At 48.3% G+C, this 15,539-nt stretch overlaps 1 protein-coding gene across 3 annotated transcripts in view; it reads left to right on the top strand.

Annotated features, from left to right (window-relative positions):
* Window positions 1-3,898: 3,898 nt before the first annotated feature.
* Window positions 3,899-15,539, top strand: part of Dlg5 (discs large MAGUK scaffold protein 5) — a 103,755-nt gene continuing 92,114 nt past the window's right edge. For all 3 annotated transcript variants that reach the window (XM_038310633.1, XM_038310634.1, XM_038310632.1), the window contains exon 1: window positions 3,899-4,392. In XM_038310633.1, the coding sequence (XP_038166561.1) occupies window positions 4,089-4,392 (304 nt within the window). In that variant the 5' untranslated portion in view covers window positions 3,899-4,088. The remainder of the gene's footprint in view (window positions 4,393-15,539) is intronic.

The raw sequence follows: 15,539 nt of genomic DNA, 5'->3' as shown, positions 1-15,539 counted from the left end.
AGCAGAAGTTGCCTGTGCCTGCCAGATGGTAGACCGAGCCAAGCGTTTTACAGCTGTCCTATTACTTAACTTTCCTAAGGACTCTACTAAAAAGAGGTGTGTGCCCCCAAGGTGGAAGAACAGGAAGCTCAGGAATGGTAAGTAAGCAGCTTGGGGACACAAGCATCAAGTGTCTGGTCAAACTTCCAAATGCTTTCTCTAAAGGAGGGAAGGTATATGGGGAGATAGGCATAGGACTGGACCCGTTATGGAGCTAGGAGTGTCCGTGCAGGGTGTGGTGGTGAGAGGAAGGGCAGGAAGGTGGTAGGAGGAGAAACCGGAGGTGCTAGGAGGTAGTAAGGAAGAACCTGTGAAGTGGCTTCAAGTTAGTGGGAGAGAGTCAGGTTTATTGTATCTGTTTTCTTGTTGTTTTGGTTTTTGGTTCTTGTTTTTGTTTTTATTGTACAGGTGCCCATGAAGGTCAGAAAAGGATGTTGAATACCCCTGGAGCTGGAGTTACAAGCATTAGTGAGCTGATGTGGGTGCTGGGAACCAAACTCAGTCTTCTGCAAGAAAAGCTATGGCTGAGTCAACTTGTCATCCCAGAGAATCATTTTCTGTGGTGAGTTATTGTCAGAAGCCGGGTTGCAATGTGCCAGACACAAATTACTGTCGCACAGGATGTGAGATCAGGTAACGATTCCTTTCTAAGAGAAAATAAGAAAGGACAAAGGAGGACCTCTGAGAATGGAGAGCTCCAATCCTATGTGGAGAAAGGGAGGAGATCTGGCAAAGCAAGTGGAGAGAATGTGTGTGCTACTGCGTGGGTGAGTGGGGGTTCAGAGTATGGAGGAGCTTTGCTCAAGGAAGAGAGACTCTTCCCTGCTTTTTTAAGAACTGAAGGGAAAAGAAAGGTGGGTAAATCAAGAGAGAAATTCTTAGGCAGTTGAATGAGGTGACCGTGGTTTGGAAAATGAAGACATCATCTTTTTCTTCATATTTCTCATTGATTGGTGTGTCTGTGTTTCCTAGAACTTCCATAACAACTGGACACAAATCGGGGTTTAAAACAATGAAGGCTTACTGGTTCACAGTTCTTAAGGAGAAAAGTTCAAAACAAGGGCTTTCCAAGTTGGCTCCTTCTGGAAGCCATGAGGGAGACTCTGTCCCAGGCCTTGTGCCTCCTCCTGCTGGTTCCCATAGTCTTTTTTTCTGAATTGAACATACACTGCCCCAGCCTCTGCCTTTCCCTCATAGGCTACTGACCCCACGGGTATCTGAGTCCAAATTTTCCTTTTTAGAACATTTATTTTGGCCAGGACGTGGTAACACATGCTTTTAATACCAGTATTGAGGAGCAGAGGCAGGTGGATCTCTGTGACTTTGAGGCCAGCCTGTTCTACAGAATGAGTTCCAGGACTGACAGAATCCAACTCAGGTCATCGGGGTTGGCAGCAGTGAGCCACTAAGTCATCTCACCAGCCTTTCCTCTTTGTATAAGCACACCGGTCTAATCCAGTACAACCTCATTTTAAGTTGATTATTAAAGACCCCATTTCTAGAGAGGGGAAAGCTACAAAAATGAGTTCATGCCAAGGTGATTGGTTAAATCAACCCTAAAACATTAAACATATCCATGGGCTTTCTCATCTAGATTTATATTTCACATAGCCCTCAAGAGCATCTTATAAAGGACAAAGGTCATGTGCACCTCTGCCCAGACCCTACTAGGAAGAACTCTCACCAACTCTGTTTCCTTGCTGATTCTTAAGAAGGCTTCCTGGAACAAACACTTATTCTCTTCGCCGTCCTTTGGGAGTTACTGGGAGACTACATCTCTTCTGTCTCAAGCACTCTTTAGATGTAAAACTTACAGTTTGTTCTAATCATTATTAGTATTCGTTTTTAACCTTTCCTCCCTCTCCCCACTTCCATCTTCCCCTTTTCACTTAGATATCTATTAATCCAAATAAGAACTGAGGTGGGAAGGAACCTCGGAAATGGGTTAAGTAGTGACCAGCCAGAGAGAAGGTTTCTTAGGGGCAGGAGAGAGAGAAAAGATCCAGGAAGTCTGAGCAAAACTATGGCACCATGATAGCAACCAACCTTCATTCCCCTAAAACCTCCTGTCACAGTTAGTATTAACTATCAACTTGACACAGCCTGGAATCACCTGAAAAAAGAGTCTCGGTGGAGCGATTGTCTTTTAAAAAGGTTGGTCTTTGAGCTTATCTGTGATATGGGCTTGTTTTGATTGATAACTGAGTAGGGGAGCCCAGCCCATTGTGGGTGGTACTACTCTGGGCAAGTGATCATGAACTGTATGAGGAAGCTAGCTGAGCGTCATCCTGACAAGCGTTGGCTCTGAGTGAGACTTCCTACCTCCACTTCTCTCAAAGAAGGTACTGTGACCTGGAAGTGTAAGTGGAAATATCAACTTTCTTCCCCTAAATCGGTTTTGGTCATGGCGTGTGCCACAGCAACAGAATAAATATGAAAGCTTGCTGAGTCACAAAAGTCCAGACTATCTGAACAGAGAGGGAGCTGCAGAGAGTTTGGCCCCATCACATTGGAATCCATGACTGGTTATAGAAGCCTTAAGAATTGACTAAAGCTATCGAGCCCAGCCCAGAAAACACAAGATCACAATAATGCTGAGATTAGTTCAGCACTGCAGTGAACCCTGTTGAACTTACTCATGAAGCCACAGCCGAGAACCCTGGTCTGATGCTCCTCTCATCCTTTCTCCCGAAGAAGAACCAGATGAGCAAGGGTAGCTGGTTCTCTTCCCCCTTGAGCATCATCCCGAGGTACTGGGCATCTCATGAACAAAGCCTGGTACTTTCATTCTAGTCACTATACGGTTTGTTTTCCAGAAATAACTTTGTCTTTGGTCAAAGAGTTAGGAAATTTAAAACACATTTGCTTTGGGCAACAGTTCCCTAGAAAGAGCTCTTGACTAGTCTCAGCAAGTGAATCAGTGGTTGCAAAGCAGAAGTTTGCAGACTTCCCTGGGATGCAGACACACCAGCACTGTGGAGGCTGCTGGGGGCAATTGCTTTGGATCCAGGCAAGGGTAAGTAGTAGTGTATAGATGGCTATCTGTGGCTGAAATCATTAGGGGAAGTAAGGTAACTCTGTAGTTTGCTTCAATCTTGGGGTGACACCAAGGGGGTGAGCATGTGCCAGAAATCTCCAGAAGCTCACAGTAAAAGCTATTTACGCACACCCCACTCCTGCAAACATCCAATTGCCTTTGACTGTGACGCTCAGATACAGGTGAGCAGGATGCTATTAACTGTGCTGCAGGTTGGGGGATTTTATTGGGAGATTTTTCTAAGAAAATCTTGGAATGGGGCCCGATTCTGGAGAGGTCTTAAATGGGAGACATCTAAGTTTAGTGGGGGGAGGGGCTCCATTGTGTCTTCGGTTTATTTTGAAATTCTCAGGAGACCCTGGATTAGGGGCAGTATGTGAACCGGGAGGGAGTTGTTTTTCCCAACAGTTTAGGGGCTACGGGCGGGTGGGGAAGGGGCGGGACCCTTCCTCTCCTTCTACCGTTTTAGTTGCTTGCCACCTCCTCCAGGCCAAAGGCGGGCCAGGGAGGAGAAAAGCCAGAGGGGCGGGCCACAGTTGTGCTGCCCCGGCGTGAGAGCCTGGTTGAGCCGGGCAGGAGCCGTCGGGCGCCTGGCGATTTCCACCCCCGCCCCCACCCCTGCTCCGCGGCGAACGCAGTGTGCGGTGAGGCGGTGGGCACGGAGGTGGAGCTGGAGGGGGCATGCTTGGCTGCTGCAAGGCCTCGGGACGCGCCCCGGCCGTTCCCACCTCCGCCTCCTCCTTCTCCTCCTCCGTCTCCTCCTCCTCTTCCAGTCCCGCCGCCGTCGCCGCCGCCGCCAACATGGCTGCGCCCCGGAGCCCGGGAGGCGGCCTCTGAGAGCGGCCCGATCTTCTGGGCCCAAGGCTCGCAGGCCCCAGCCCATGGGCCCCGCCGCCTCGCGGCTCCCGGTACGCTAGGCTGCCGCCCAGCTCGGCGTGCAGCCCGCCGGCCTCAGGGAGTCCCGGCGCCGTCCGGCGGGGCGGGGCGGGGCGGCGCGGCGCGGGCCGCCACCATGGAGCCGCAGCGCAGGGAGCTGCTCGCTCAGTGTCAGCAGAGCCTGGCCCAGGCCATGACCGAGGTGGAGACCGTGCTCGGGCTGCTGGAGGCCGCCGGGGCGCTGAGCCCGGGCGAGCGGCGGCAGCTGGACGAGGAGGCTGGAGGCGCCAAGGCGGAGCTCTTGCTCCAGCTGCTCCTGGCCAAGGAGCAGGATCACTTCCAGGACCTGCGTGCCGCGCTGGAGAAGACGCAGCCTCACCTGCTGCCCATTCTCTACCTGAACGGCGTCGTCGGGCCGCCGCAGTCCGCAGAGGGCGCGGGTGAGTGGCAGTCCCGCGGCCCCTCCTGCCCGCCGGCCACCCCTTCTCTCAGCAGCTCACAAGGGGCTGGGGGCTGGGGACTGGGGGGAGATGAAGGCTCCGGTCTCGGCTATTGCTCTACCTGTATGGCGCGGGTGACACCTTTCTTAGAGTACCTGGGGAAGGGGACCCATGCCTGGACCCGAATTCACACATCATGTCCCTGTCCTGCGGGTCTCTAGGAACAATAACCCCTCACCGAAAGCCTTGTTTTCCCTCTCCTGGTTGCTACTGCTGCAGAGTCCCCCGGAGGCCACCAGGTCCGGTGGCAGGGCGGAGGGCGGAGGACACCACCGAAGGATGTCTGTCGGTCAGCCGCTTTTCTAAGTGACTAGCCCTTTGGGAGCCAGAGGTTGCAATCAGCAATAGGTTATATAGGCCAGGGGCAGAAAGCCTAAGTTTTGATCCCTGCCACCCCGTTTTAGGATCGCTCGTGCCTTTTCACTTTGTGACCGTATCGGTTTCCTTCTCGCTGATGGATCTCAGTCTTTTAACTTGCCCAGATTTACTGTGAATTATGCACAACGCCTTCCCTCGGTTTCTCTGGAAATTGTGGGCCCGGAAAAGTTGAGGAAGTTGCATTGCACCATGGGAAAATCTTAGTAGTGGTTGCTGTGGCACGGTTCCCTCCCTGAGAGTTCTGAGTTCCCGGTGGAGGAGCACTGGTGACTGATTCCGTTGAGTGTTGCCCTTTGGAACCCCTGTGTTCTTGCTCCTGAAAGTGACTGATTTGGAAGTGTGTGTTGGGGGAGGGGTACTGCTGGGAGTTTGTTCCTAGTGGTAGACTTGTCCTGACTGAGCTGGGGAGAATGGAAGCCAGCCTCCTAGACAAGGAAGAACACATAGTGCAGAGGAAGGATGAGGGCTGGCATGCATGGTGTGTGTTGTGGCAGGAACTTTGCCTTATCACATTTAATCACTGTTAACAGCATGTGAACTATCTATTATCCCTGCTTTGCCGGAGAGAAAAATGGCTTGCAGTGGTTAAAATGCTCAGGAAAGATTGAATGCCAAGAGTTTTGAATTGTCTTGTTGCTTTTCAAAACATACTCAGAGCCTGGAAACAGCAAGTGTACCTTGTGTAGGTCTTGCCCTTGTTTTAAGTGAACCAATACAACAATAATCAGTAAAGACGCATATGTAAAGAATAGTGAATGAAGAGCTGGAATTTAAGGACCAGATGTTGAGGATACCCGTTTATGGGTCTGTTTTAGAAAGGGAGTGATTTTATTAGGTGTCTCTGGTAGCAGTGATCGTCTCCATGGGCCATCTCGACCCTACTTTCTCCGGTTGGAAGACACTGACATACCAAAGGCTGAAATGCCAACCACATAACTGCATTTCACTGGTGGCCCTGCCATTTACCCCTTAGGCTTTGGCACTCTTTCTTCAGACTTGCATTCTGTCCCAGCAAGTATGGTTTATTGGAGTTCATGGGCAAAGTCAGTAGTCTCTTTGAATAGCCCTTTGAAGTTTCAGAAGGGCCTGTCACATGCAACTGAGAGGATAAATGACCTAATCAGAATGACTTTTCTCTTCTAATTGCTTCTGTTTAATTTTTAAGAAGGAAGTTTGTCGCTGGGCGGTGGTGGCACACGCCTTTAATCCCAGCACTCGGGGGCAGAGGCGGGCAGATCTCTGTGAGACTAGTGTCAGGACAGGCTTCAAAGCTGCACAGAGAAATCCTGTCTCGAAAAACAAAACAAAACAAAAAAAAAGGAAGGAAGTTTTTCAAAAATCTGTTTCTGGAAGTCTTTCTGAAAAAACAGAGAAATTAGAGGACATCCAAGAAGTCCTCACAGGGGTGAGTATGCATCAGCTCTAGGATTAGTCTCTGGACTAGAGGAACTAGTGAACAAATAGTCACTTTTTACTTACACCCCCTCCCCATACCTGGCAGTTAAGTGCTTCTCTGGTCTTCCCTCTAAGGAGCTCTTGACCTCGAAGGAATGGGTTACCTTAAGGTTGAGATTTATCCTTAGGGCTGTAATTTTTTTTGATCCGTTTCCCCACACTTTAGAATTCTCTTGCTTCAAAAAGGGTCATGAAATCCTTAGAAAAACAATTGTCAAGGAGGTTATTTAATAGTCTAGAAGAAATTAGTATAGCACTTGATATGGCAAGAGCTTTTGGAGCCTTCTGTGGACATGGTGTGTAGTCAATGGGCATCTGTGTGCCTTTGTAATACTGTGATCAGAGGAACTCAGGGTTAGGTTGGTGAAGCAGGGGCTTCTGGGGCTGAGGTGCCATCATTTCCATCTCAGTGACTTGTGACAAACCCAGTGTCATGGAGTAGAGTCTTAATCTTCCTTACATTGAGTTCCCAGGGCCAGGTGTCAGATATCAGGAAGGTCAGAGGGCACGGAGGTGACAGACATCAAGAGCCTCCCTCTTATTTCTCAGCTGACCATGCCTTCCCGCCACCTTTTCAGGAGACTATTGGTTGTGAAGAATTCTGATATCTTGTGTACACAAGGATTTGGAGGGAAGGAAGCAAATTTCTTTGTCCCAGCTGGTGACAGCGAGAGGTGAGAACTGCCCCTCACTGAGTGACTAGAGTCTCCATGTCTTTTATTGTATTAGAGTTGAATTTGGTCACCCGTTTTGTGTTTCATGAATTTGATGGTGGCATATGATTTCTCTCACAAAGATACTGAGTTCTGCTTCTGTGCTCAGCCTCAGTGTCTGCATCTACATGATGGAGTTCAGGGTGCTCTGCTGCCTGCCTCAGTCCTCAGGGGCACAATGTCTGCAGCTCTGGGGCTTGGCTTGGTGGGCTGGACTGCAGGCAGGCAGGCAGGCAGGGGTGTGTCCATGTATCTTGATGCCTTTTTTGGGCAATAGGACATTGATGGGAGATGGATCTATTGAGTGACAGATCCAAGAGTAGATTGTGTACTAACTATATACTTTCCTCCAATACTCTCTTCTGTGCCACACTTCTCTTAGAAGACAGAAATTGACCGCCTGCTGGTTCACCCGCATGCTTAGAGTTGTCTTTGTCCTCTGCCTGCTTCTGTATTTCCTAGAAAGTAGTTGACTTGCTGTCACCACATGAAGAGAATGGCATAGGATTATCTGCTGAAGAAGTGGAGGAAAAACTGGAGCAGGGACTGGTACTTGAGCTGGAGCTGAAAGGGAACTCACCTTTTTTTTTTTTTTAAGATTTTTATTTTATTTTATGTGTATTTGTCCAGCATTTTATATGTGCACGACATGTGCACCTGGCACCTGCTGAGGTGAGAAGAGATTCAGAGTCCCTGGAACTTGAGTTACAAATTGTTGTGAGCTGCCAAGTGGATGCTGGAAATTGAACCAGGGTCCTCTTAAACACCAAGCCATGTCTCCAACTCCCTGAAGGGGAAGTTGGAATGCAGAGAGGGATGTAGGGAGGATGGCAGACACTGCAAGGACCGTTTGTCTCCAGCTGCAGAGAGTAGGAACTGGGACAGGGAGAATTGCCATTGGCTCTGAATGGATGTGGGGTAAGGAGGTCTCAGGGAACTGTGGTCCTGGGTCCAGAGAGAGGGTTGGGTGTTAAATACAGGAATTATAGAAGGTGAAGCTGAAGACTTTTTTTTTAAATTAAATCCTTCTCATTTATTTGTTTGGATAGGAATGTGCTATACATTTTCCCCCACTCCCCTTCCACCCTTCTGTCTCCCCTTTCACCATCCCCCCAACCTCCACGCTCCCAATTTATTCAGAAGATCCTGTCTTTTTTTCCCCTTCCTAGGCAGATTCATATATGTCTCTCTTAGGCCTTTTCTGTTTTTATAGGGTGTTCCTCTGTAGCCCAAGCTGTTTTCAAACTTGTGGAAGTCCTCATTCCTCAGCCTTCTGACCTAGACTCCCTCCTCCTTTTCTTCTTCTTTCCCTCTTCATTGAAAAAGGAGTGACCCTGCCAGGCTTTTCCAGAGACAAATGGGGTGGCTTTGTGTTGCCAGGTGTAGGCTATGTATTATTTTGTGATGGTTACCTGGGCCTTTGGTTTTCTCCTGCCTTTGGGCACAAGGTATTTTTGCTCAGTCCACTCTGCCACGGGGATCGTCGGGGAAGAAGCAGAAGTATAAACTCCAGTCCTCATTGACTTCCAAAGTTGTGTTATTTGAAGAGATGTGGCAGAGGAACCTGAACACTGTTGTACTTTCTAAATGGGGGCAGGTTGTAGTTAGATCTCTTTTATTTAGGGCACCATGAAAACTTGGCTCAAACCATCTTAGGCAAAAAGGACAACTAATTGAAATACAATAGTCTTAATGACTTTTCTTAAGGCAACATGTCTGACAGTGGTCTCATAAGATTATATTACTTAGTGACATTTCTATAAGTAAATTCCAAGATGGTTATATAATGGTAGAATCACCTAAACATATATGTTTCAGACCATTACCCCAGTGTTAAGTGACATATAGCTACATTCTAAAACAGTTGATGCCTGAATACTTTTCCATAGGCCTGAAATGTAGCCTCAGGTCTCGTGGGCTTTATGTTCACTGGTCCTGGCTAGAGAGGGAAGGCAGCTTTATCCAGTCAACCCAGGCAGAATTGTCTAATTGTCTTGACTATATGCCATACACCCATTTGAGGCAGAGTGGCTGTGGCCAAAGTTAGAAGACTAAGGTTGGTTTTGCTTTGTCCCTGTGAGAGTGGTCTGTTCCAGACAAGGCAGTTTTTAAAGAAGCAATTTCTCCAAGGGAAGATGAACAGGAGGGATATTGTAAAGATATAGACATTACGCCTGACACCATCCTTAGTAAATCGAAAAGACTAAGTCATTGCTAGAGTGCGCTGTTGGTGGTCAGGCCCTGCCTGAGCAGGGCGGTTAGCTTTTCTAAACACATTTCTTCCTGTGTTAAGTCATTTCAGGCAATTAATGGTGGTGGAAAAGCTGGTGGCCAACTGAACTTGTAGAATTCCAAGTATATGTACCCCTAGTGTTAGGTGGCCTGGAGTCTCTAGTTTGTCCATCCATGGTGCCTGTCCATCCATCCTTCCCCAGAGAGCTCTATATTCTAGAGCCAGGGTCTCTAGGATGCTAACACTTAGGTTAGCTTCCTCCATCCCTGTCACCTGACCTGCTGTGCCATCTTTAATCCCCTGGCTCCTGACCCAGGAAGGACGATGAACAAGAACATGAAAAAAACCTCAAAAAAAGTTGCACAGATACCCTAGTCCGGTCAGCATCCTCTCCTCTTTCTCTTCCGTCTTTCCCAGCAGTCACTGTCTTTGAACAAGGCCTGGACTGTTCCCTGTGAGGCTCCAGTTCTGCTCTCTGTCAGTGTTGTTCTGGGAAATTGAGCCCTGTGTCACCCATCCCTTTTCTTGCCACAGGTTGGCAAGGGCTTCTACTCCGCTTGGATAGATCTTAGCAGTCATGTGTTTAGCAGGTGGGGGTGGGTGTTTGGAACTGGGGAGACTTCTGAGCTTAAAGAAAACTTTACATTTTGCAAAAGTGATTGTTTTTAAAGTTTTCTTTTGTAATACTTGCAGTTGGGAGTTTTTATGGAAATTTTATGATGATGTAGAGCCTATTCCATATTTATTTATTTATTTATTGAATGATGGCGCACTTGGACAATTTTAGCAGCTCATGCCTTTCCCGGCAGGCCTCTTATCAACCACACTGTCAGCAAGCCTGTTGGGAAGCTGAGTCAAATGGGCCAGTGAGCCTGCCTGCTTCTCAGTATGTGTCTTAATATGCTATCTCAGGTCCTATTCTCCTTTCCCAGAGTTCTGCCCAAATACAGCAATTATAAAACACACACTACTTCAGGGTGCTGTTTGACAATGGTAAGGACAAAGGAAGGGCATTTTGTTAGTGTGGTGAACCATTTCACATAATAGTGGCAGTAGGGACCTGAATGGGATGGAGTGTGGAGGGCCTGTAGCAGTTCCTTGTGACCACTCCAGACAGGTGTTGGTGTTGCTGGCTCTGTGGCTGTGGGTCCCTAGCACAACATAATCTCCAGGAGGTGACATACCCTTTGAACATGTCTCAGATGCACACATTAATATTGCCACTCTCACTATGGAACTGCTGGTATGACATTGGTTTCTGAAGTCATCAAGCTCTCTCTCCAGGTACCAGCAGTGTAGGGCTGCTCCAGGGTTGTGTGGAGCAATCCAATATCAGCTAGGTGTCCTTGAAAGAGCCCCCCATGGGACCTGCTTTTAAGTGCCCTCGGTCTTGACCTTGGCTCAGCTTCTTGGCTTCCTGGCCCTTGTTCAACAGCAAAAGACCCAATTGGTGTGGCCCTGCCTGGGGAGTTCCTCAGCCCTGTGGGGCTCTGAACACTTTTAGACCCAGGAGGTGTGGCAATTGTGTTCTAGCTGCACACTTGGTTGCTGTTATTCTGCTTTAATGTTAGTTTTGAGTGGTGTTTGATATGCTGCCTGAAAAAGTAAGTAGAAGGAGGAGATATATTTTGTCTCAGTCCCCCCCCCCCACTTTATAGGAAGTACCTGTGTCTTCTGGGGCCCCAGTGGGAGGAACACTGTGCAGTGATTTCCTGGGAAGCTATGGGCTGCAGAGATGGCGGGCAGTGAGCAGGAGCATGGACATACATCGCTGGCTGGAGGAGGACTGCTTGGTGTGTTTAGCAAGGAACTTTAAACGGGATAGGACTAGAGTAGGGACAATGGAATTGTTTTTTCCTTTTTATTCTTCATCATTTGCCTAGAACAGATTGTAAATCTTTGTGTTGTGTCCCAGTTGATGTTTTTGAAGTAGAATTCTACGAAAGTACTGCAGAAGCATTTTTACCTGAACAGGTATTTAGAGTGTAATGTGTTGACTGTCAGCCCTCTAACCTGGGCAGGATGGTGACTGCCATTCATTTCAGTCTAAGGATCATGACTCATTTGCTGAGGGTGTGTGTGTGTGTGTGTGTGTGTGTGTTTAATTATAGTAAGACTTAACATACCATAAGACTTGCCCTGAGCCATTTCATTTCACTTTAGCGATGTATATATAAAATGTGGAAATAGCATCTTAAGTGTGCATTTCAGTGGTGGGTAGTATTTTTAGACTGTTGTGAGGCCCGTGTCATCATCTGTTTCCAGAACATTTCCATCTTATAGAAGAGTGTCTATTAAACAACTCTCTACTGCTCCCTCCCCCGCCCATGATAACTACTCTACTTTCTGCTTGCATGAACGTTAATTAATTTAGATATCTGTTATTGATGAACTCAGTATATCTGTCTTCCTCGTGTGTGTGTGTGTGTGTGAGTGAAAGAGAGAGAGAGAGAGAGAGAGAGAGAGAGAGGTATGTATATATACACACACATGTGCAGAGGATAGAGGAGGCTATTGAGTGTCTTCCTTCCCTCCCTCCCTCCCTCCCTCCCTCCTACACTCTCTCTCTCTGTCTCTCTCTCTCCCTCTCCCTCCTTCCCTCTCTCTCCCTCTCCCTCTCCCCTCCCTCCCTTCCTCTCTCTCCTTCTCCCCTTCCCTCCCTCCCTCCCTCCCTCCCTCCCTCTCTCTCCCTCTCCTCCTCCCTCCCTCCCTCCTTCCCTCCCTCCCTCCTACACTCTCTCTCTCCTTCTCCCCCTCCCTCCCTCCCTCCCTCTCTCTCCCTCTCCCCCTCCCTCCCTCCCTCCCTCCCTTCCTCCCTCTCTCTTCTTCCACCTCCCTCCCTTCCTCCCTTCCTCCCTCCCTCCCTCTCTCTCCCTCTCCCTCTCCCCTCCCTCCCTTCCTCTCTCTCCCTCTCCCCCTCCCTCCCTTCCTCTCTCTCCCTCTCCCCCTCCCTCCCTCTCTCTCCCCCTCCCTCCCTCCTACACTCCCTCTCCCCCTCCCTCCCTCCCTCCCTCCCTCTCTCTCTCTCTCTCTCTCTCTCTCTCTCTCTCTCTCTCTCTCTCTCTCTCTCTCTCTCTCTGGAGATAAGGCCTTTTGTCGACCTAGAGTAGTTGTTCTTGTTGGTTTTTAGCTATGTTGGTGGCCAGGAATCCCACAGTCCTCCTGTTTTTCCCAGATCCCTCCCTGTCCCTGCAGCATTGGTGTTAAAGTTATGTGTGGTCACCCCTGGCTTTTTATGTGGGTGCTCACCATCTGCACTCAGGTCCTCAAGCCCATTTCCGCAGCTCTTCAGTATTTGTCTTCTAGAGCCGACTGTAATGGCCCATGCCTTTAAACCCAGTACTAGGGAGACAGGCTGGCCGAGCTCTGTGAGTTCCAGGCCAGCCTGGACTACATACGAAGTTCTAGGACAGCCAGGAATACAAAGTGAGACCCTGTCTTGAAAAACAACAACAACAACAACAAAAAGCAACACATTTGTCTTCATAGTGTATGACATATGCCAGAATTTCCTTGTAGAGGTTGAATGATACTCCGTTCTTGATACATGTTGTACTTTCCTTGTCTGTTCGTCAGTTAGGGACACTCAGTGGTTTCCCCCTGTTGGCTGTTGGGATTCATGTTGCTGTGAGTTACATTATGCACATATCTATTTAGTGCCCTTACTTTTCCTTCTTAGGACCGTGTAGCAGCTCCATATGTGAGCTTTTAAAGAGCTGTCATATTGGCTGCTTTCTGTCTCTAATACCTCAACTTGGGATTGGGTGGAAGCCTATTTCTAACATTTTCTATGGTCTAAAATGTAAGTGTAATAAACAATCGCATATGCACATTCATACACGTTTGCGCGGGCATACACACACACACACACACACACACACACACACACACGCTTTCTTACACATAGAGACCTCCAAATACATGTTGGTGAGTTGCAGGCAGCTCCTTTGGATTGCAAGGAATTAATTTCAGAAGTTACTTGTGAATCCTTTGAGGCCAGAATTTAACCATGTCGTCCCAGCAGAACTCAGAGCCACAGCCAAGTGTAAAGCACTCATTTCCTCCTCTTTTGCAGTACTAATAACTTCATCCCAAAGGCCTTGAAGTATGCTGGGCATTTCTGCTCCCTAGACCACTCGGCTTGCTTTCTCATCTGGAGTCCAGGGTACCAGCTCTATCAAGTTGTTCTTTGAAAAGGCCGAGGTCAGCATTTCCCCAGGAAACTTGCCCTGAGCACTGGTTTGATGGGATGTGTTTTTTCCCTTGTCCTGACTCTGTGGTCCAGTGCTTTTGGGTAGTGCAGCTTTGAGCAGGCCTAACTTTTTACCATTGGGCCCTTGGGAGCCATTGTGGGCCAGTGCGCTTTGGGGCTTTGCTCGAATGGCTCCAGACTGAATAGATCACAGTCTTTTCTGTGGAGCTTGTTGTAGCATCCATGTTCAGAGCAATACATACGAGAAACCTCGGCATTACACATGGTGTTGGAGCACAGCATGTATTACTTATTTTCATTTCCTCTGGTCCTCTCATTTGGAAAACCCAAGCTATAAACATTCTCCTTCTTTTAGCTTCCAATGCCCGCTGAGCTAGACACGTGCAGGAACTGTCAGAATTTAGGTACGTGTTCTTATCGGGCCTGGTGTGGCTTAACTGAATGAAGTCAGATTTCATGAACGTTATTCTTTGAGATGCTTTTCCCCAGGACCAAAGCAGCGGGACTGGACCTTGGGCCACAAGTCAGTCCTTGGAAGGATGTATGTGGGAACTGCTTTGGTGTCTCAGCTGCGACAAGTCTGGGAAGACCTTGTAACTGTCCGTCAAGAATAAGTCTTTACTGAGCCTTTGATAGGAGCTGGCCTGGAGAACAGAGAAGACGGTCTCTGTTCTGAGAATCTCATGGAGGGTGGGTAACTTTGATGAATGGCCCAGGTGGTTTGAATGGTGTAGGTGGGATTGGAACTGGAGAGCAAGGCTCCAGGATTAGAGGCGGTTGGATGCTGCAGATGTACTCTTGAGGGCCTAGCAATTTAGGTTTACATCCTAGTATTTCCTATCTGAGCTCTGTGACTCCAGCAGCCATCTAACCTTTGGGACTACCTTTTCCCCATCTGTGGAAGGGATTAGTAGTGTTCTCTGAGGGCCTTGGTGAGGGCCACTGTCTCTCTGAGAACTGCTGAGAGTAGCAACAGCCTCAGCTTATATATGGACTCAAAAAGCATCACAAGACACATGCCAGGCATGGAGTTAGAATGAGAGAAGCTCAGGGAAGACTTTGGGGTGTCTATCAGCGAGGAGGATATCAATCTTTGGTGGATTGGTCCTTATGGAGGAATCACCTGCCCTATGAAAAGGACAAAAGCTCAAAGAGGTGAGCACAGGGAACTGAGAGAGACAGGGAGGGAAGCTGCACTGGGAACTCAAGGAGACTGGGAGGGAAACTGCACAGGGAACTCAGATACAGGGAGGGAAGCTGCACAGGGAACTCAAGGAGACAGGGAGGGAAGCTGCTCAGGGAACTCAAGGGAGACAGGGAGGGAAGCTCAAATGAAGCCTTTTAAACGCTTTGTCTTCTCAAGCATTTGGAAATGGACTGGGTGATAGAAGAGGCAACCCTGTAGCTGAATTGGCTTCTTCCAGCAACCTTAGATTCGTATATTTTAAAACAAATCCCAACTAGCCTATCACTTCTCTTAAAAATATCTCAGGTCTGTCTCAAAACAGCCAACACTCACCCTAGTTTTGCCCCAGCCTCCCTCATGATAAGACTTCTCAAGAAAGCTCAGTGGATGTGATTCCAGTATTGCCTATTTGTGTGAGGGCCCCACAGCCTTTGATTGGGGTAATCATGACAGATACAGTCACAGCTTCATCTTTCTGTGCGTCTGTCCCCTCCGTCACTTGTCAGTATGTGCATGGTCCTTACTGCACTTTTTGCGGTCTACTGTCTTGACTCTGCTAAGTGCTGGTCCCACAAAGGTTACACCCATATTAGCGTGATCCATGAAAGGACTCTGGGCCCATTCTGAGCACCCTGCTCTGGATTTGTTAAGCCATCTCCATGCCAAGCTGGCATTACGTTTTCCTTGTCTTATCAGGTAATTTGTTTAAATATGTATCTTAACAAGGTCTACCTGTTACATTTAGTTGATGCCATCTGGGAATCTTGGGAGGAATTAGGGAGCCGGGTCTCATCATGTAGGCTGGTACTTCTAAGAAACTGTCTGTGATGTCCCTTCCCGAACCCCATGCCTGGAGAGAGAAGAGGTACCTCACAGCTTCATTTCCTTCATTAGGGGTGAGTTCTGGCT

Source organism: Arvicola amphibius, chromosome 13 (genome assembly GCF_903992535.2).
Source record: "Arvicola amphibius chromosome 13, mArvAmp1.2, whole genome shotgun sequence".
In the NCBI taxonomy this organism is placed as follows: domain Eukaryota; kingdom Metazoa; phylum Chordata; class Mammalia; order Rodentia; family Cricetidae; genus Arvicola; species Arvicola amphibius.
The sequence above is the reverse complement of the archived record's forward strand: the minus strand, read 5'-3'. Positions and strand labels throughout refer to the sequence as shown.